This window comes from Schistocerca piceifrons, chromosome 7, assembly GCF_021461385.2.
Source record: "Schistocerca piceifrons isolate TAMUIC-IGC-003096 chromosome 7, iqSchPice1.1, whole genome shotgun sequence".
In the NCBI taxonomy this organism is placed as follows: Eukaryota; Metazoa; Arthropoda; class Insecta; order Orthoptera; family Acrididae; genus Schistocerca; species Schistocerca piceifrons.
Window position 1 is genome coordinate 105994659 of NC_060144.1, and position 23336 is coordinate 106017994.

General features: G+C 45.5%; 1 protein-coding gene across 1 annotated transcript in view; it reads left to right on the top strand.

The window, feature by feature from the left end:
• Positions 1–23336, top strand: part of LOC124805485 (toll-like receptor 3) — a 216510-nt gene that overhangs the window by 184601 nt on the left and 8573 nt on the right. Inside the window, exon 6 of the mRNA XM_047266048.1 lies at positions 3664–3780. Within this exon, the coding sequence (XP_047122004.1) occupies positions 3664–3780 (117 nt within the window). The remainder of the gene's footprint in view (positions 1–3663; positions 3781–23336) is intronic.

Genomic DNA, 23336 nt, shown 5'->3' on the forward strand with positions numbered 1-23336 from the left:
ATGGCAGCCGTGGTTTTCCGACTCACATCGAGGAGAGCGTCGTCGTGTTGCAAGAGGACTTTTCGTGGCGATGCTCACTTTCTGCACACGGCTATCAACCCATTACTCTTGGTGCACTACTTGCCAGCTACGATTAGAGCAATGTAGTACATACTTGCAGCAGTAATGATGCGTCAAGTAGTGCACCAAGAGTAATGGGGAAAAACAAAGTGTAACACAATGTGGAAAATTCCTCGTATTACCACTGCTGCTACTGCTGTTTATATCATTAGAGTTTATTCTGTCTTCCATCACTGGCCCTGGTATCACTATTGAGCAATGTATTTACCTTCTCTTAGTTCTGCTGTTTGCTGATGACTTTACCCCGAGAAAAGCAACGTTACAGAACTGTTGCTTGTTTTCTGCATAATGGCCTTCGTTTTGTGCTGAAGACATCTACCAACTGCTGTAACAGCAGGTACGATTCAACTACTTTCGTCAGTAGATCATCATAAACCAGCAGTAATGGACCAAGTAAATGAGTAAAAATTATCTTAACCAATTTGACAACTATTAACATATAATATGGTGTTATGACGAAATATTTAGGGTTATTTGTCGTTGTATACGGTATAGATCAGAATTCAAAATATCATACTGCATGTTGTTGTACTCTTGACAGCTACAGTTCCAGTTTACAAGACTGAATCATTCTTTCTAACGGATGAATGTACTTCCACACATGGAACAGTGTACTGTAGCAAAGTGCCACGGTATCTCAAATCAAAAAAAAGTTACGAATACATTGTAACGTACGATATCTTAACAGTGCTTATTACTGAGTAGATGATTTTTTCTTATTCTGCCAATAGTGTATAACAATTTAACGGGATAAAGTAGTGCATAACAGTACATGTAACACGCTGCCACATGGACTTCGCTTTGGTTCATGGTGCTGTGTGTAATGTCTATTATATTTAATGATTATACACTATGTGATCAAAGGTATCCGGACACTAGAGTGAAAATGACTTACAAGTTCGTGGGGCCCTCCGTCGGTAATGCTGGAATTCAATATGGTGTTAGCCCACCCTTAGCCTTGCCACTCTCACATGGATCCGTTCAATCAGGTGCTGGAAGGTTTATTGGGAAATGGCAGCCCATTATTCACGGAGTGATTCACTGAGGAGAGGCATCGATGTCGGTCGGTGAGGCCTGGCACGAAGTCGGCGTTCCAAAACATCCCAAAAGTGTTCTATACGATTCAGGTCAGGACTCTATGCAGGCCAGTTCATTACAGGGATGTTACTGTCGTGTAACCACTCCGCCACAGGCCGTGTATTATGAACAGGTGCTCGATCTCATTGAAAGATGCAGTCGCCATCACCGAATTGCTCTTCAACAGTGGGAACAAGAAGGTGCTTAAAACATCAATGTAGGCCTGTGCCGTGGTAATGCCACGCAAAACATGACCACACCATAACACCACAGCCTCCCAATTTTACAGTTGGCACTACACACGCTGGCAGATGACGTTCACCTGGCATTCGCCATACCCACATCCTGCCATCGGAGCGCCACATTGTGTACCGTAATTCGTCACTCCACACAACGTTTTTCCACTGTTCAATCGTCCAAGGTTTACGCTCCTTACACCAAGCGAGGCGTCGTTTGGCAACTACCGGAGTGATGTGTGGCTTATGAGCAGCTGCTCGAACATGAAATCCAAGTTTTCTCACCTCCCGTCTAACTATCACAGTACTTCCAGTGCATCCTGATGCAATATGGAATTCCTGTGTGATAGTCTGGATAGATGTCTGCCTATTACCCATTACGAGCCTCTTCAACTGTTGGCAATCTCTCAGTCAACAGACGAAGTCGATCTGTACGCTTTTGTGCTGTACGTGTCCCTTGACATTTCCACTTCACTATCACATCGGAAACAGTGGACCTAGGGATGTTTAGGAGTGTGGAACTCACGCCTACAGACGTAATATACAAGTGGTACCCAATCACCTGACCACGTTCGAAGTCCATGAGTTCCACGGAGCGATCCTTCTGCTCCCTCACGATGTCTAATGACTACAGGTCGCTGATATGGAGTAACTGGCAGTAGGTGGCAGCACAATGCACCTAATATGAAAAACTTATGTTTTTGGGGCTATCCGGATTCTTTTGATCACATAGTGTGTTTGTTAACTATTGTGTGGGTTGGATCACTGTACAGTCAGAATGTTTTGGGTCACTATATTAGCGAAGGTCAGTCACTAACAAAAAGGCGTATTTCCTCAAGAGCTAACCCAACTTACAGATATACTATAACAATTCTCTATCGCTGAAAGATCAATGCCGGCCGAAGTGGCCGTGCGGTTAAAGGCGCTGCAGTCTAGAACCGCAAGACCGCTACGGTCGCAGGTTCGAATCCTGCCTCGGGCATGGATGTTTGTGATGTCCTTAGGTTAGTTAGGTTTAACTAGTTCTAAGTTCTAGGGGCTAATGACCTCAGCAGTTGAGTCCCATAGTGCTCAGAGCCATTTGAACCATTTTTTTGAAAGATCAATAATAATTTTCATGAAACTTCCTGGCAGATTGAAAGTGTGTGCCCGTCCTAGACTGGAACACGGGACCTTTGCCTTTCGCGGGCAAGTGCTCTACCATCCGAGCCACCGAAGCACGACTCACGCCCGGTCCTCACAGCTTTACTTCTGCCAGTATCTCGTCTGCTACCTTCCAAACTTTACAGAAGCTCTCCTGCGATCCTTGCGGAACTAGAACTCCTGAAAGAAAGGATACTGCGGAGATATGGCTTAGCCACAGCCTGGGGGATGTTTCCAGAATGAGATTTTCACTCTGCAGCGGAGTGTGCGCCGATATGAAACTTCCTGTCAGATTAAAACTGTGTGCCCGACCGAGACTCGAACTCGCTAGTTCTGCAAGGTTCGCAGGAGAGCTTCTGTAAAGTTTGGAAGGTAGGAGACGAGATACTGGCAGAAGTAAAGCTGTGAGGACCGGGCGTGAGTCGTGCTTCGGTAGCTCAGATGGTAGAGAAGTTGCCCGCGAAAGGCAAAGGTCCCGAGTTAGAGTCTCGGTCGGGCACACAGTTTTAATCTGCAAGGAAATTTCATATCAGCGCACACTCCGCTGCAGAGTGAAAATCTCATTCTAGTAATTTTCATGTTTACTAGATATGACTGCAAATTCTTTCGGCCGTTTACTTCCGCACCGGTGGTAGGGGTTGTTCTAAGCAGAACTTAACTTTCTCCAGTCTGCAGTTACATATTACGCCTTAAGCCTCCAAATCGTATAGTGACGAGTTAGAGTGTATCACTTCACTTTACACAGAGCCCCATTGATTCTTTTGGATCGTGTTGAAATTTGTGCCCTCCACCCTCAACTGTTTCATTACTGGATCAAGCGTTCTTAGAACCAGACTGCTTTTTCCTTGTCCCCTATGATCGTTCACAGCATCGGTTTTTTGATTTAAACATCAATACATGATTCACACATTCTCACGGAAGTACTAATCCTGTTATTTCTTTGGAGCCTGGACTTAATATTGTCCTCATGCGACTGCAGGCAGATGCAAATTACGTAAGAACTTATATAACCTGTGATATTTTCTGTAAACAATAATTACTCAGTTTACTAGCGTCATTTTGCGTTTTTTTTTTTTTTGTCGTTCAGGACCCGGTGCCGTACACGTGGAACGGCAGCGTGGAGGCGGTAGCTGACGCGCCGAAGTGTTCGCAGGCGAGCGGTGGTCAAGAGGACTGCCTCTACCTCAACGTCTACTCGCGGCAGGTAGGCCACGGACTGGCGACGCTCCGCTTGCCACTGCGTCCGATTCTACCGACAACTCTGACGTGAACTCCATGCCATGCACTACTAATATGTTGATAGACAATATCTGTGCTCCTCAAGCCAACCGATGTATGTAACTCCCCCTTTGCGGCGGCGCGGTTCCTTCCGTCCCTTTTACGACGAACGAATCTGCGCCTACCTGCTAGCATTGTCTCAGCAGATCATCGGTAGGGATGCCGAGCGAAACCCACTGTGCTTCGACGTGAACCAGGCTGCAATTAAAGTCACTAATCTACGTTTCGGGAGAAAGTTCTCACACGAAATGAGGAGTTGGAAATGTTGTCCTTAATTAATATACACTCCTGGAAATGGAAAAAAGAACACATTGACACCGGTGTGTCAGACCCACCATACTTGCTCCGGACACTGCGAGAGGGCTGTACAAGCAATGATCACACGCACGGCACAGCGGACACACCAGGAACCGCGGTGTTGGCCGTCGAATGGCGCTAGCTGCGCAGCATTTGTGCACCGCCGCCGTCAGTGTCAGCCAGTTTGCCGTGGCATACGGAGCTCCATCGCAATCTTTAACACTGGTAGCATGCCGCGACAGCGTGGACGTGAACCGTATGTGCAGTTGACGGACTTTGAGCGAGGGCGTATAGTGGACATGCAGGAGGCCGGGTGGACGTACCGCCGAATTGCTCAACACGTGGGGCGTGAGGTCTCCACAGTACATCGATATTGTCGCCAGTGGTCGGCGGAAGGTGCACGTGCCCGTCGACCTGGGACCGGACCGCAGCGACGCACGGATGCACGCCAAGACCGTAGGATCCTACGCAGTGCCGTAGGGGACCGCACCGCCACTTCCCAGCAAATTAGGGACACTGTTGCTCCTGGGGTATCGGCGAGGACCATTCGCAACCGTCTCCATGAAGCTGGGCTACGGTCCCGCACACCGTTAGGCCGTCTTCCGCTCACGCCCCAACCTCGTGCAGCCCGCCTCCAGTGGTGTCACAACAGGCGTGAATGGAGGGACGAATGGAGACGTGTCGTCTTCAGCGATGAGAGTCGCTTCTGCCTTGGTGCCAATGATGGTCGTATGCGTGTTTGGCGCCGTGCAGGTGAGCGCCACAATCAGGACTGCATACGACCGAGGCACACAGGGCCAACACCCGGCATCATGGTGTGGGGAGCGATCTCCTACACTGGCCGTACACCACTGGTGATCGTCGAGGGGACACTGAATAGTGCACGATACATCCAAACCGTCATCGAACCCATCGTTCTACCATTCCTAGACCGGCAAGGGAACTTGCTGTTCCAACAGGACAATGCACGTCCGCATGTATCCCGTGCCACCCAACGTGCTCTAGAAGGTGTAAGTCAACTACCCTGGCCAGCAAGTTCTCCGGATCTGTCCCCCATTGAGCATGTTTGGGACTGGATGAAGCGTCGTCTCACGCGGTCTGCACGTCCAGCACGAACGCTGGTCCAACTGAGGCGCCAGGTGGAAATAGCATGGCAAGCCGTTCCACAGGACTACATCCAGCATCTCTACGATCGTCTCCATGGGAGAATAGCAGCCTGCATTGCAGCGAAAGGTGGATATACACTGTACTAGTGCCGACATTGTGCATGCTCTGTTGCCTGTGTCTATGTGCCTGTGGTTCTGTCAGTGTGATCATGTGATGTATCTGACCCCAGGAATGTGTCAATAAAGTTTCCCCTTCCTGGGACAATGAATTCACGGTGTTCGTATTTCAATTTCCAGGAGTGTATTATGAAACTTAGGTGTACACGTATCACTGCCAAGCCCGTGCTAGTCTTTACACAGTCACTCACAATACCTTTCACTCACGTTAGCAGGTTTATGTTGTTGCATTTCCCGAAAACGCAACAGCAACAAAAATACGGATTGCTTGTGATTGAGAATGCTCGCCAAATATTAAGTCTGTCGATACCTAATGCAGTCACAGTTTTTAGCCACCGACCTGCTCAATACGCCACGTGGGATTTATGTCTTTTCTCGTCACAAAATTCACTTAAAAATTCCGAAATTTCTACACACCCATCGGAATAATTATGCCGTCACTTTACAACACTTTTGATGTATGAAACACTGCTAGATCCGGAAACTTACCATTTCCATCGGAACTACTACTACACACTTTCGAACTGTTTCATGGCTAGGCTCCGACTCCTCTCTCGAATACTCTAAGTCTTCTCTACCAGCAGAGAAAGGCGTGCGAAGAATATTGCCTTGCCATTGGTCAGTTTACTCAACAGCCAACAGCAAAACAACATTCTCCCGCGTCAGTCCGCGCTTTTCATCAATAGCCAATCCCAAAATAGTAAACCTAACGACTGCACTTTTTACCGACGTAATTATCTAATATGCTGAAGTTTTGCTTATGTATAAAGTTGTTTACTATTGTTATTTATACCTGAATTAACTTTCCCTTTACCATAAACTTACTTTACAAATCTATTCTACAAATATCCCCTTTGTCCACATCCACACTTCTTCGAAATGTTCCCACACTAAATCCCATTACATAACTAGTTAAACAATTATCTTCATATTAACCTTAAATCACACTCACGCATCTTTCTTATCTTCAAATTACTTAAACCACACTCACGCATCTTTCATACTGCTAAAACACATTTATAACATTTTACATACACAAAAAGACATAACACTTTATGAAAATACTAGAACAGTTTATGAAAAACATTCTATTACTTTAGTGCACTCTAGTGGGCGCAATCGAAACTAAATCACAGTCCCCTATCCAATACTGTCCTCTATCGGCTGGTACATAAGCTACACGCGCGTCCAGTCTCGCGTCACCATCTGTCATCATCCAGCTCTGAGACACATCTCCCACTTAACCGTCTCCAAGGCAGGATCGGTATACAGCGCTACGCCTCACCTTGTCATGGGAGGGGTATGGTGATTGTTGGTAAGCGTCACTGTGAGACTGAATCCAGCTCATTCTACTTTCATGGTCTTTTCTAGAGATAGCCGTAGAAAGAACCAATATATCGGTTAACTCCTCTAGAAACGTTCGATCTCACAATTTTAAAAGTAAAGCACTCCTTCATGTACAACGCCCCCCCTTGTAGTACCTGGCATTGGCGCTGAACGAACATCTTCGCCGGGCCTTCGCACCTACTAAACAAACCTGGGAGCGAATGTGAACCGTGAATTTACTCACCAAGGAAACAAGTAGAATTTAACAAGTAAATGAAACAACATATCTCCAATCACTTAAATTCTAATAAACTGCCATCTCTGGCGAAGACCTGGCGCAGCACCCCCAACGCTCTCCCGAACCGTCCGCTGCCAGCCGCTTCAACGGACGCAGGAAGGCGCGCCGATCCACCGTCTCACGGCGTCACAGCTCGGCCCGGCCAGCCCGATGCCGTGGTTTCGCTCCTGTTGCTCTCGTGTGAACCGCGAAGCCGCTACCCCTTTCTATACGGCACTGCCCACTGGACTCACGTGGGGACCTGACATCCGCCGACGCTCAAGGCGGGCAAGTCATCTCGTGTCTCAGTGCGCGACCGACCAACCGACCGATCCAATCGCCAATGACCGTTGCCCGAGCAACTCGAGCAGACTGGCGGCCTAACGCGCAGACTCAGATGCAGGAACTCAGCCCCGACCGAGGAACCACTAGCTGAGTTCTGTTACTGGCGGAGTGACAAGACTCTCATTTTCTGGCTTAAAGTTTGATCCAAACGACAGACATACTCGCACTCCGACGACAGACACTAACTGCCGCACAAATGCGAACAGACCAGCAACTGGTGACGCGAGACTGACCTAGCCTCACTCCGACCGACCAACTGCTGAGCTGATAGCGCCCCTTACATGCACGTGAATAGGCAACCTTTCCGCTTTCCCACCAGAGGGAGACACCAAAGCTGAAATTGCCACAGCGGCGCCACCGCCAGAAACGGAGGGCAACTGCTTCAAACAACGCGCTGCGGCGCACTCTTAAAACAGCAATTTTTTTCCACGGCTCAGAATGTACTACACGTTTTTGGAACCTTTACATCTCCCGTAAGGAATTGCAGTTTGGCCTATGTCTTTCATACGATTAGCTTTATGAAGTTTGACTTTAAATCTCTGAGTACATGCACTCCACACGTTCAATGAATGTGGTTGCTTCCAGTGATTGGTCGTCAGTGGTGTCATAATGGGTCATCCCAACTATTTGCGTGCGAATCAGCAAAAAGTTATATTTTTATATGTCAAACGTCGACTGACAATCCCTGCACGAAGCGTCGATCCTCTGAAGGTCTTCCTGCATTTCACTACAGTTTTCTTGCGTTGTGACGTCTCTACGAATAACAGCGTCATCCGCGAACTGGCTCTAGGAGCTATTAACATTGAAACTTGCTGGCAGATTAAAACCTTTTACTGGACCGAAACGCGAACGCCGGACCTTTGCCTTTCGTGGCCAAGTGCTCTACAGACTGAGCTATCTAAGCACGAATCACGACTTTACTTCCGTCGTGCCTCATCTCCAACCTTCAAAATGAAACTTCACACAACATCTGCTGTGAAATTGGCAAGAATAGCGCTCCTAGAAGGAAAGACATTGCACAGACATATATTAGCCTCAGCCTGAGGAATATTCCAGTGTATTTGCCAGCGATAGGCACAGTTCCCGTGTTCGAGTCTTGGCCAGGAACGCAGTTTTAACCTGTCGCTAAGTTAGATATCAGCACGTTATCTGCAGCAGAGTGAATATTTTATTTTGGGAACCTTTAACACTATTCGCTAGATCATTTACTTTTATTTATTAATTTTTTTAGTTATCTCCTATGCCAATCTTTTCATCTTAGAGTAGCACTTTCAACCTATGCGCTCAATTATTTGCGGGACGTATCCTAATCTCTATTCACCTCTAGTTTTTACCCTCTACAACTGCCTCTGGTAACATTGAAGTTACTCCCTGGTATCGTAATTGATGTCATGCCATCCTGTCCCTTCTTCGTTCAGTGTTTCCCATATATTCTTTTCCTCGTCGATTCTGCGGAAAATCTCACCATTCCGTTCTTTATCCAGATAATTTTCAACATTCTACTGTGGCACCAAACCTTTCTTCTGTAGCACCACATCTTAAATGCTTCTATTCTCAAGAAGAAACAAGTAATCTTGTTTGCAGTGGTAAATTTTTTAAAAATTATTTCCCAATGACGCGTTTCACCTTTATTTAGGCGTCCTCGGATTGACCTACAGAAGAAATACAAAATGTCATAACAGTGCCGTGACCCCATTCAGTGAGACTGGATTACCAAGAACATATAAGATATCTTACTAATATTTGGAAGCGATCGGTACATAGGATATCCCAGCAGGTAAATGCCCCTTGTCAAATGTTTAAAAACAATGCACGCTATCCTATAAAATTAAAACAGAAGATAACCGAAAAGCATTTTGTAAAAAAAGTATGTTACCTGCTTTGCCCTGAATTCACAACCCAAACTATAAATAGGAAGGAGGCAACAGATTACCTAATTACAGCATGTGGTGAAGTCCAATGCAGACCAAACGGCATCAGACCTACAGTAAATCTTTACATCATAAACATGCCGGAAGTGTGCATATTCTGGCTGCTCACTTATACTGGATATGAAAACACACAAGGCTCCTAAGACTAGTGGACGCAACTCTCGGCAAATGATGCTTGCAGTCTGTGAGCTACTACAGTGTTCATTACAACAAGCTATGACAGTTATTATAGACGACTGGTGTTCTAAAAATTACTTATAAAATGATTACATTAATATCTAGAATACAGGGTGAAAAAAAATGAAAAACTAAAGTACTTAAAAATATATTGCTGTAATGGGGAAGCGGAACTCTGAATACCAGTTTTGAGTGTCCCAAATACTAATTATAGCCAACAACATTGCGCATACCCGACTCTCCCCAAAACCAGCATTTACGCCCCTTCCCACTTCCAGCCAATGCTCGAGATGTACCTGTCACTGCTGACTAACAATGCAATGTGTTATTGTTGTTGTGGTCTTCAGTCCTGACACTGGTTTGGTGCAGCTCTCCATGCTACTCTATCCTGTGCAAGCTTATTCATCTCCCAGTACTTACTGCAACCTACATCCTTCAGAACTGCTTAGTGTATTCACCTCTTGGTCTCCCTCTACGATTTTTACCCTCCACGCTGCCCTCCAATGCTAAATTTGTGATCCCTTGATGCCTCAGAACATGTCCAACCAACCGGTCCCTTCTTCTTGTCAAGTTGTGCCACAAACTCCTCCCCAATTCTATTCAATACCTCCTCATTAGGTATGTGATCTACCCATCTAATTCTTTTGTAGCACCACATTTCGAAAGCTTCTATTCTCTTCTTGTCCTCCTGATAACGATGCCCTCTTGAGTACTCCCCACCCGGAGATCCGAATGGGGGACTATTTTACCTCCGGAATATTTTACCCAAGAGGACGCCATCATCATTTAACTATACAGTAAAGCTGAATGCCCTCGGGAAAAATTACGACTATAGGTTCCCCTTGCTTTCAGCCGTTCGCAGTACCAGCACAGCAAGGCAGTTTTGGTTAGTGTTGCAAGGCCAGATCAGTCAATCATCCAGCCTGTTGCCCCTGCAACTACTGAAAAGGCTGCTGCCCCCCTTCAGGAACCACACGATCGTCTGGCCTCTCAACAGATTCCCCTCCATTGTGGTTGCACCTACGCTACGGCCATCTGTATCGCTGAGGCACGCAAGCTTCCCCATCAACGGTAAGGTCCATGGTTCATGTGGGATGCTGAAAAATGCAAAAACAAAAATTAAATATAATAATAGTTACATCGTATTCCTCGTGATCTTTCCTCAGAAGGACCACCACCAAGTTAGTTTTCAACTTGAAAACCAAACATGATGATAACACAAGGAATGAATCCACTACCCCGGGCACCAGTCGCAAGGCTGGCTTTACCTGGTCATCGGCTTCCGGGAGACCAGGAGCATCATGTTACGCCTAAGGTTGAGAACCAGACGACGTCCAAATTATTACACACAAAACAAAGACACTTCACCGGTACACTTAATACTAATACTCTTTTCAAACTGGGCAAGATCAAACTGGGCAAAAATTCTAGATCAAAATCCTTGCAATCCAGGAAACACGATTGACGAACGAAAACCATTTTGATACAGACAACTACAGGTTCTACAAAGGAAAACCAGCAGTTAAAACTAATGAGAAAGGACTCAAACAGTTTGGTACAGCATTTGCAGTCCACAAATCTATCAGCGACTCTGTCATTGACTTCCAGTCTGCCTCAGAACGTATATCAACGCTCTCCGTCAAATCGGCCAACAAAGCATATACAGGGTGTTTCAAAAATGACCGGTATATTTGAAACGGCAATAAAAACTAAACGAGCAGCGATAGAAATACACCGTTTGTTGCAATATGCTTGGGACAACAGTACATTTTCAGGCGGACAAACTTTCGAAATTACAGTAGTTACAATTTTCAACAACAGATGGCGCTGCAAGTGATGTGAAAGATATAGAAGACAACGCAGTCTGGGGTGCGCCATTCTGTACGTCGTCTTTCTGCTGTAAGCGTGTGCTGTTCACAACATGCAAGTGTGCTGTAGACAACACAGTGTTGTTGCAACAAGACGAAGTTTTCAACGGAGGTTTAATGTAACCAAAGGACCGAAAAGCGATACAATAAAGGATCTGTTTGAAAAATTTCGACGGACTGGGAACGTGACGGATGAACGTGCTGGAAAGGTAGGGCGACCGCGTACGGCAACCACAGACGGCAACGCGCAGCTAGTGCAGCAGGTGATCCAACAGCAGCCTCGGGTTTCCGTTCGCCGTGTTGCAGCTGCGGTCCAAATGACGCCAACGTCCACGTATCGTCTCATGCGCCAGAGTTTACACCTCTACCCATACAAAATTCAAACGCGGCAACCCCTCAGCGCCGCTACCATTGCTGCACGAGAGACATTCGCTAACGATATAGTGCACAGGATTGAGGACGGCGATATGCATGTGGGCAGCATTTGGTTTACTGACGAAGCTTATTTTTACCTGGACGGCTTCGTCAATAAGCAGAACTGGCGCATATGGGGAACCGAAAAGCCCCATGTTGCAGTCCCATCGTCCCTGCATCCTCAACAAGTACTGGTCTGGGCCGCCATTTCTTCCAAAGGAATCATTGGCCCATTTTTCAGATCCGAAACGATTACTGCATCACGCTATCTGGACATTCTTCGTGAATTTGTGGCGGTACAAACTGCCTTAGACGACACTGCAAACACCTCGTGGTTTATGCAAGATGGTGCCCGGCCACATCGCACGGCCGACGTCTTTAATTTCCTGAATGAATATTTCGATGATCGTGTGATTGCTTTGGGCTATCCGAAACATACAGGAGGCGGCGTGGATTGGCCTCCCTATTCACCAGACATGAACCCCTGTGACTTCTTTCTGCGGGGACACTTGAAAGACCAGGTGTACCGCCAGAATCCAGAAACAATTGAACAGCTGAAGCAGTACATCTCATCTGCATGTGAAGCCATTCCGCCAGACACGTTGTCAAAGGTTTCGGGTAATTTCATTCAGAGACTACGCCATATTATTGCTACGCATGGTGGATATGTGGAAAATATCGTACTATAGAGTTTCCCAGACCTCTGCGCCATCTGTTGTTGAAAATTGTAACTACTGTAATTTCGAAAGTTTGTCTGCCTGAAAATGTACTGTTGGCCCCAGCATATTGCAACAAACGGTGTATTTCTATCGCTGCTCGTTTAGTTTTTATTGCCGTTTCAAATATACCGGTCATTTTTGAAACACCCTGTACCTTGATCAACGCACACGCACCCATAAATAACTATAACAAGAAGAAGCGCCAGAAAGTGAATGACTTCTGGAATGACCTTGAAGAGACGACAAACAAAATTGCCAAACACCATGTAATAATCTTGTTAGGCGACTTTAATGCACAATTAGGTAAAGAGAAAAAATACAGGAAAATCACCGGTATCCATACAGCTCACACGAGAACTAACAAGAATGGGGAAAGATTGATAAGCTATTGCGAAAATTTCGGCCTCGTAATTATGTCAACACAATTCAAAAAACCCAACAAGAAACTGTATACTTGGAAGTCGCCCAACACGATGTTGGGTGAATTCCAGATAGACCATGTGGCCATCTCCAAGACTAACACAGCCGAAATTCTGAATGTGAAAACGAGAAGAGGATTTTTTGACTCAGACCACCATCTTCTACAGATAAAGACCAGATTACAACCCAATAGAAAAAAGCCAAAACTAAACAAAGTGCTGAGACCAGACCCCGAATACATAAAACTCAACAAGGAAAACATCTTACAGGAAATTAGTCAGACAACCACCACAAACTGGACAGAACTTGTGGACGTCCTCAAATCCACGATGAAATTGGGTCAACCCCCGAGAAGGAGAAAACACAGGTGGTGGAATATAATATGTGACCAAGCAATAGAAGAAAGGACCAATGCCTGGAAAAACTTCAATAGTCACAAAACATCAGAAAAATGGCAACAATTTCTAGTAACCCGAAAACAAACATCGAAAACTATTCGGAGGGAAAAAAGAAATTATGACAAACGGCGACTAGATGAGATAGAACAAGACTTTAAGAAGAACAACACCAGGAATTTTTATAAGACGTTTAAAGAACATATTGCAGGATACCAGCCACTCAATCTTTGCTTCAAGAAACCGGATGGTTCACTAGAAACTAACACGAAGAATAACTGCCAAATCCTCGCAGACTATTTCAACAAACTTCTCAACTGCGAAAGGCCTACAGAGGATATTCACTACGATACGTCTACACCAAATCCTGACGCTAAACCGCCAACCATCAACGAAATAGTAGAAATTATCAAGACACTGAAAAACAATAGAGCCCCAGGAGAAGATGGAATTATTGCAGAACTATGGAAACTAAATGATGAAAGATTAACAGAAAAAATTCACAAAATCATATTAAACATTTGGGAAACAGAACAGATCCCTTCTGAATGGAAATGCCCACTCACCCATCCTCTCCACATAAAAGGGGACAAAACTGAACCAAATAATTACAGGGGTATCTCACTCGTACCGGTCACATATAAAATCCTATCAAAAGTTCTCATGAATAGATTAGAAGAACAAGCTGACCCACAAATAGGAGAATACCAGGCTGGTTTTCGCAAGGGACGATCATGCATAGAGCATATCTGGAATCTGAAAATGATTCTCCAGATGAGAAACACCCGAAACACAGTGGTTACTTTTGCAGATTTTAGAAAGGCCTACGACTCAATAGACAGAGTAGCGCTCTGCAAGACGCTGGAAGAATTCAGCATTGACAGAAAGACAAGAGCAATCATTTGGGAAACATTAACTGACACAGTCTCCAAGGTTAAATTTATGGGGGATATCTCGGAACCATTTGAAATCCAAACTGAAGTGCGACAGGGCGACGGACTTTCACCATTACTCTTTAGTATCATTCTTGAAAAAATTATCAGGACATGGGAAAAAGAAGTCAAAGGAATCCAAATTGGCATTAGAAAAGATAATAGATTCAATGTGAAGAGTTTAGCTTTTGCGGATGACCTTGCAATTCTCAAAAATAATTGAAAAGAAGCCACTAACGCCATTGAGAAGTTACACGAAATTGTACAAAGAACTGGCCTGCAAATCTCATATGAGAAAACCCAGTACATAGAAAGAGTGCCACAAGACAAATTGCCTATTGTGACAACCCATGGGAAAATCGTACAAGTACCACATTTTAAGTACCTGGGAGAAATCATCCAGCCATCAGGGATCAACCTAAAGGCCAATGAGGAAAGAATAAAAAAACTGCAGAAAGCATATAAACTCACGTGGAACTATTATAACAAAAAGTCCATATCCATTAACGCAAAATTGAGGCACTACAACACTGTCGTACTTCCGGAGGCACTGTATGCATCTGAAACAACACAAATAGGTGGGCAAACTAAAATCAAAGTAATAGAGAAACAAGAAAGGAAAATTCTCAGGAAAATTTTTGGCCCGATACAAGAGCAAGGAATCTGGAAGAAGAGACCAACATCAGAATTATATAAATACACAGACAAGATTACGGATACAATAAGGGAAAGAAGAATGCAGTTCTACGGACATATCCACAGGATGAATGAAAACAGAATTTCAAAGCGAATTCTTAAAGTCATCAACTCAGGCAGGCGAAAAACAAAATGGATAAAAGAAGTTGAAGAGGACCTCAGACAAGTACACATAACAGTAAACGATGCAGAAAATAGAACTGAATTCAGGAACGTCATCAAAAAACATAAATTTGACACCACAACACAGAAGAGACCAGGATGCAAATGGACAGCGGAGCGAAAGAAACAACACAGTGAACACATGAAGAAAATTTGGGCTCAGAAAAAAACAAACAATCATCATAAAGGAGTTCAAGTTCAAACGCTCTCTTAAATGGGAATAATCGAAAATAATAATAATAATAATAATAATAATAATAGTTACATCAACGATAAAAACTGACACGATTAGCTATATTTCACCCTATACAGAACACAGAGTCCCTCAATGCAAAAGCTGATAGCAAAAGTCAATCCCAAAAATCCCCCTTCCAGACGATAATGAACCTTCTTGTTAAAAACAGATTTACAACAGCGCAAGAGCGCCAGTGGCAGCTACATGTCACAGTGTGCGCAATATAGAGCACCCCCAAAGGAAAATCAGCAAACTCTAAAAATAAGAAATCGGAAAGATAATTGGCTCAATTCAGTTACATAGCATCCAGGGCTCAGCTATTAACATTAAACAATTATCTCATAGCGTCAAAATACACTTGGTAAATTCTTGGTACATTCCAGCAGCTGGTCTTTTAGGAGCCGCCAATCTGCTTTCCGTGAGTACTCAGCTATTTCCATTTCTTCTAAGATGAGTTCTCTCCCTTCTGAGCATAGTGGAGGATTTTTTATTTTGATCATGGGAGGACTATGGTCACTGCACTTTATATATTCCACAGAGGCCGAGTTAGGTTTAACTTCACTTCTTTTATTTAACAAGTCTTCTTCAAATCTAGCTTTCAGTGTTCTGGCAGTTTGGCCAGTGCACTGAGCGTGATATTCGTCGCATTTGAGCAAGTACACGCCTGAACTTAGGTGTTTATCACTGGCTCATTTCGTATGTACATATACTGAATATTGGTACCTCCAGAGAAACCTACATGAACGCCTGTTCCCGGAAGACATTCGACTAGTTTTTGCGTCCCTATACTGAAATGTGAAACATCTGTTATCTCTGGACTTTGAAACTTCACGTAATGATCAATGTACCATCAGTCCAACCTGTAGCAGGCGGTGTGGAGACGTCGACATGCAGAGGCCCACCACACTCAGTGCGTATAACGTCTACGACAAAGAGAATTAAGCAGATAGTATCCGGCTTCAAGATTAAGGATGAACGTCTTGAAATTATATTGAATGGCACGACCCCTTGCAATCAGTACCATGGATGGACACTTGGATGATTAACATTTGGTTTAAGGTTTCTGACTAAGCGGAGAGCATCTGTAGAGGATATTGCAGGTGAGAAGCTACTGCGACCCGTTCTAGAGTAGTATTCCAGCTTTTGTAGTCCTAATCATGTAGGGATGATACGAGATATCGAATTCAGAAACATACGCTGTTAGGATTGGGCTGTCGCTACAGTCCATATGACTGTGTAACAGAGATGCTGGGAAAATTTAAATGAGGATGACCACGCCGGGACGTGAGGTAGCCGACCCATTTGGCTAATGTGCGGGAGGGCGTCTGCTCAAATCTCCGTCACGTTATCGAGATTTAGGTTTTCTGTGGCTTCCCTTAATCACTGAAAGCAAATGCCCGGATGATTCCTTCGTTAAGGAGACGGCCAATTTCCTTCCTCAACGTTCCCCTTGCTCGACCTAGTCCTCCGCCACTAACGACTTCATCGTCAATGGGGAAGCAAACCAAAATCTTCTAGTACGGCAATATATATGTAAGGAAGTAGGTGTAGTTCTCCCGGAACACAGCCCACACCATTATGGAGCCATCACCAGCCTGCACAGTGCCATGTTGACGACTTGTGTCCGTAGCTTCTTGGGGTCTGCGGCGCACTCCAGCCCTATGGTCAGCTCTACCAACAGAAATCTGGACTCATCTGACCATGCTACGGTCTTCCAGCCGTCTAGGGTCCTAACGATATCGTCAAGAGCCAAGAAGAGGCGCTGCAGACAATGTCGTGCTGTTACCAAAGGAACTCGTGTCTGTCGTCTGCTGCTATAGCCCATTAACGCCACATTTCGCCCCACTGTTCTTACGGAGACGTTCGTCGTACGTCCTACGTTGATTTTTGCTCTTCCTTCACGCAGTGTTGCTTGTCTGTTAGTACTGACAACTCTACGCAAACGCCGCTGCTCTCGATCGTTACGTGAAGGCCATCGGCAACTGCGTTGTCCGTGTAATGCCTGGCATTTGGTTATCTCAGCACTCTCTTGACACTGTGGAGCTCGGAATTTTTATTTCTCTAACGACTTCAGAAATGAAACGTCCCATGCGTCTGGTTCCAACAGCCATTCCGCGATGAATGTCTGTTAATTCCCGTCGGCGGCCATAATGACGTCGGAAATCTTTCGGTATGAGTCACCTGAATACTGTTCACTGCTCCACCTATCAACTGTCCTTTTATAACATGTGTACGCGGTACTACCGCCATATGTACACTACTGACCATTAAAATTGCTACACCAAGAACAAATGCAGATGATAACCGGTTTTCATTGGACAAACACATTATACTAGAACTGACATGTGATTACATTTTCACGCAGTTTGGGTGCATAGAGCCTGAGAAGTCAGTACCCAGAACAAACACCTCTGCCCGTAATAACGGCCTTGATACGCCTGGGCATTCAGTCACACACAGCTTGGATGGCGTGTATAGGTACAGCTGCCCATGCAACTTCAACACGATACCACAGTTCATCAAGAGTAGTGACTGGCGTATTGTGACGAGCCAGTTGCTCGGCCACCATAGACCAGACGCTTTCAGTTGGTGAGAGATCTGGAGAATGTGCTGGCCAGGGCAGAGGTCGAACATTTTCTGTATCCAGAAAGGCCCGTACAGGACCTGCAACATGCGGTCGTGCATTATCCTGCTGAAATGTAGGGTTTCGCAGGGATCGAATGAAGGGTAGAGCCACGGATCGTAATACATCTGAAATGTAACGTCCACTGTTCAAAGTGCCATCAATGCGAACAAGAGATGACCGAGACGTGTAACCAGTGGCACCACATACCATCACGCCGGGTGATACGCCAGTATGGCGAGAACGAATACACGCTTTTAATGTGCGTTCACCGCAATGTCGCCAAACATGGATGCGACCATCATGATGCTGTAAACAGAACCTGGATTCATCCGAAAAAAAAGACGTTTTGCTATTCGTGCACCGAGGTTCGACATTGAGTACACCATCGCAGGCGCTCCTGTCTGTGATGCAGCGTCAGGGGTAACCGCAGCCATGGTCTCCGAGCTAATAGTGCATGCTGCTGCAAACGTCGTCGAACTGTTCGTGCAGATGGTTGTTGTCTTGCAAACGTCCCCATCTGTTGACTCAGGGATCGAGACGTGGCTGCACGATCCGTTACAGCCATGCGGATAAGATACCTGTCATCTCGACTGCTAGTGATACGAGGCCGTTGGGATCCAGCACAGCGTTCCGTATTACCCTCCTGAACCCACCGATTCCATATTCTGCTAACAATCATTGGATCTCGACCAACGCGAGCAGCATTGTCGCGGTACGATAAACCGCAATCGCGATAGGCTACAATCCGACCTTTATCAAACTTGGAAACTTGGTGGTACGCATTTCTCCTCCTTACACGACACATCACAACAACGTTTCACCAGACAACGCCGGTCAACTGCTGTTTGTGTATGAGAAATCGGTTGGAAAATTTGCTCATGTCAGCACGTTGTAGGTGTCGCCACCGGCGCCAACCTTGTGTGAATGCTCTGAAAAGCCAATCATTGCATATCACAGCATCTGATTCCTGTTGGTTAAATTTCGCGTCTGTAGCACGTCACCTTCCTAGTGTAGCAATTTTAATGGCCAGTAGTGTATATGTGCATATCGCTATCCCATGACGTTAGTCACCTTAGCGTATATGTTAACGCCGTCAAATCGAGGTGTATTATTCATTTGATGTTTTATCCAATACTTGATGGTAATGAATCACGCTGAAAACGGCTGTAAATACTGAGTAACGTTACATGAAGGAACTGTTCGGCAGCTTCACCTTTTCTATTGACTTCTATGTCGGAGTGAATATCAAACTTACCTTCCGCCGTTATCTTCAGGTTCTTATCTTCAGGTGTTTGTATTCCTCTCGACATCTCAAGTGAGTGTTATCGCAAACGTTACAAGTCATGCCGCATCTGTGCATGCTTTATCTGTGCCTAACGCAACGATATCACGGCTGCCATTGTGATTATTATCAGCAAGAACTCTATTATACTAAACGAATTACGATATTTTCCTATTTAAATATTAAATACATGCTACAGGTATATAAATTTTACACACATAGTGTTCAGAAATCATTTAAACTAAGTACGCATTGACCTCAGAAACCAAGTTACAGATGACGTCCCACGCTAAGACAACTGCACAAGAATTGTGCTTCGTCAGAACAGAGTACATATTCTGGGTTTCCTACACACACAGTTTTACTGTGGTACGGATAACAGGTGTGTCACAATGTCAGAGGGAAACGGAGCATTAGCTCGAACGGTACTCTAAAGTTAAAACATTCTTGTGGCCAGAATCTATAAATTACACACAGATCCGCCGTGTAATGCTGGTGGTATGTGGACCTCATGCCACGTCGCATCCAGCCGCAGTGGCACGGTGCCAACAACTTCACCAAGGCCGCACAGACGTGGGTGACGCTGATCAACATCGACCACAGCTACAATGTCAGGCAATCGAGGAAACGATTCGCAGTAATCGCTCATTCACCGACGATGAGGACTTTCACACAGCGGTTCTCCAACGGCTCCGCGGCCAGGGAGAGGATTTCTACTGTCGAAGAATTGAACGACTGGTACAACATTCCGACTGCTACAGAGACTTGGTGACTACGCCGCAAAATAGTGTCAAATACAGGATGAGCAAGGAGGAAAGGCGATACAGATAGCCGTACCGTAGGTGCAACACAAAGGGAGGGGTATCTGTTGAGAGGCCAGACAAACGTGTGGTTCCTGAAGAGGGGCAGCAGCCTTTTCAGTAGTTGCAAGGGCAACAGTCTGGATGATTGACTGATCTGACCTTGTAACACTAACCATAACCGCCTTGCTGTGCTGGTACTGCGAACGGCTGAAAACAAGGGGAAACTCGGGCGTAATTTTTCCCGGGGGCATGCATTCAGCATCAAATCAGTCTCAGGACTGAAGACCACAACAACAACAAGGAGGAAAGATACATGATTCGAGGGGTGGTTGTATTACGGATTTTGAACATAAAACTTCATGTGGACATATTCCCTATTCTGAATGATTTTTGAGTTAGAACAATTTTTTTATTTTTTTATTTTTTTTTTCACAGCCTTTATCACGCATTGTGCACAGGGTCGGCAGGGTTAAGTACGGATTTGGCAAGGTGAATCTTAAGGGGTGGCTGGATGCCCTTCCTGCCGACACCCCATACACCCAGAATTTTAAGGGGTGGCTGGGTGCCCTTCCTGCCGCCACCGCATACCCCACGGGACAGAATTAGTGTAGCCCAGCTGTCTGCGTCTAGTGTAAATCGTGAAATAGTGTGAATGTGTTTCAAATGTCTGCGAGTCGTGTAACTGAGGCGGGGCGTGGGGACCAGCCCGGTATTCACCTAGCAGGATGTGAAAAACCACCTAAAAACCACATCCAGGCTGGCCGGCACATCGGTCGTCGTCGTTAATCCGCCGGGTGGATTCGATCCGCGACCGGCACGCCTACCCGAGTCCAGGAAGCAGCGCGTTAGCGCTCTCGGCTATCCTGGCGGGTCTTAGAGCATATTTAATGTGATTATTCATTTTATGTGTTATTCAAACGCTATCATTGTTTACAGCGTACCACAATAGTGTATAGGAGGACGAGACGAAGAATTTGATACAGGACACTTGTGGCCTATGCGTCGAGAAACTACCTCAGATTGGCCTGTAGGAGAGAAAAATGAATAGGACCTTTTTCGTAGGAAATTTAATGTACAGGGTGATTATAATTTAAAATTAAACTTTCAAAACGCTGTAGAAATAACACCACTGGTTAGAGTGACGTCAAATTGCAACGGAATATTATCGGAGAAGGGGGAAAACGTATGGCAGAAAAAAAGAAATAGTGTGAAGTTTCATCAAAAGATGGCGCTCTATGTGTCAGAATACGTAAATGAAACACTTGTCATGCGCACGACCCGTTGAAGTTGGTATACGAGTAAACACGCCTGGTACACGACTTTTCCTCCTTTCGCGTCTGCGACGTTCCACTCGCGGATCGCAAGAGGGAAAACTGACTGTCTGAACGCCTCAGTACGAGCTCGAATTTCCCTTATCTTTGAATGGACACCAGCGGCGACGCGTTGTGTCATGCAAGCAATGAGGTCTTGGTAGGTCGATGGACGGAATTGGCACCATATCTGTACACAAAATGGCCGGCCGGTGTGGTCGAGCGGTTCTAGGAGCTTCAGTCTGGGACCGCGCGACTGCTACGGTCGCAGGTTCGAATCCTGCCTCGGGCATGGATGTGTGTGATGTCCTTAGGTTAGTTAGGTTTAAGTAGTTCTAAGTTCTAGGGGACTGATGATTCTCAGATGTTGAGTCCCATAGTGCTCAGAGCCATTTTAACCATTTGCACACAAAAGTCAGCTAATTCCCGTAAATGGCGAGGAGTGTGGCGATGAGGTCTGATGCCACGTTCAGTCACGTCCCAGATGTGTTCAATCCAGTTCAGATCTGGTGACTTGAGGAACCAGCGTATCAACTAGGGCTCGCGACTGTGTTCCCCGAGCCTCTCCACCATACTCCTGGGCTTGTGACATGGTACATTATCTTGTTGAAAGATGCCACTTCCTTCGGGAAATATTATCGCTATGAAGGGGTGTACGATAATATTTCACCGTCATGGTGCCTTGCACGAGCTTCACTGGACCCATGGATACCCACGTGAATGTTCCCCAGAGCATAATGGAGCCGCCGTCCCACAGTACAGTTGAAACTTCCTGGCAGATTAAAACTGTATAGCGGACCGAGACTCGAACTCGGGACCTTTGACTTTCGCTGGCAAGTGCTCTACCAACTGAGCTACCCAATCACGACTCACGCCTCGTCCTCAAAGCTTTACTTCTGCCAGTATCTCGTTTCCTATCTTGCAAACTGTACAGATGCTCTCCTGCAAACCTTGCAGAACTAGCACTCCTGAAAGAAAGGATATTGCAGAGACATGGCTTAGCCACAGCCTGGGGGATGTTTCCAGAATGAGAATTTCCCATCAGTTGCGCGCGAAATGCAAAAGTCCCGAGTTCGAGTCTCGGTCCGGTACACAGTTTTAATCTGCCAGGAAGTTTCGTATCAGTGCACACTCCGCTGCAGAATGAAAATTTCATTCCTTCCATAGTACAGTTGTTAATGAGCTGTTCCCCTGGAAGACGACGGATTCGCACCCTCCGATGGGCACGATGAAGAAGGTATCGTGATTCATCAGTTCATGCAACGCTCTGCCACGGCGTCAATGTGCAGTGCCGATGGTCACGTGCCCATTTCAGTAGTAGCTGACGATGTCGTGGTGCTAACATTGGCTTACTCATTGGTCGTCGGCTGCGGAGGCCCATCGTTAGGAGTATTCGGTGCACTGTGTATTCAGGGACACTTGCGCTCCGCTCAGGATTAAAGTTTGATGTTAGTTCCGTCACAGTTTTCCACCTGTCCTGTTTTACCGCCCTACGCAGACTATGACGTCCGCTTTCTTATTACATTCCTTTCACTGCAGAGAATATGACTAACTGTGGGAAGTCACAGTCATCAACAGGAGTTCAGAATAAATTCAAAAGTAATGGTATATAATCAAATTACATCTTACAGCAGTTATATGAGACTGGATTTAACGTTCATGTTAATTACTGCTCATTGATTTATTCAAAAGATTAATTTTCATTGTGAAGGCATTCAAATTCCTGATCAGCTGTCTGCCACCAGATAGGACGAGCGAAAGTTCTTTGGCAAGTGAATACTGTCGCTAGGAATTCGAAATAATTCTGGAACTAATAAAAAGTCCGTACCCAGATTCCAGAAGTGTACAAGAGGTCCCTTTTGTCTCCCTCGCGGACACTATGTCTCAATTCACGGAACTACGTGCAGTTATAATCAGATATAACGCAGTCAAGTGGAAGAGAACTAAAACGTCCTGGCAGATTGATGTGATGATGATGATGATG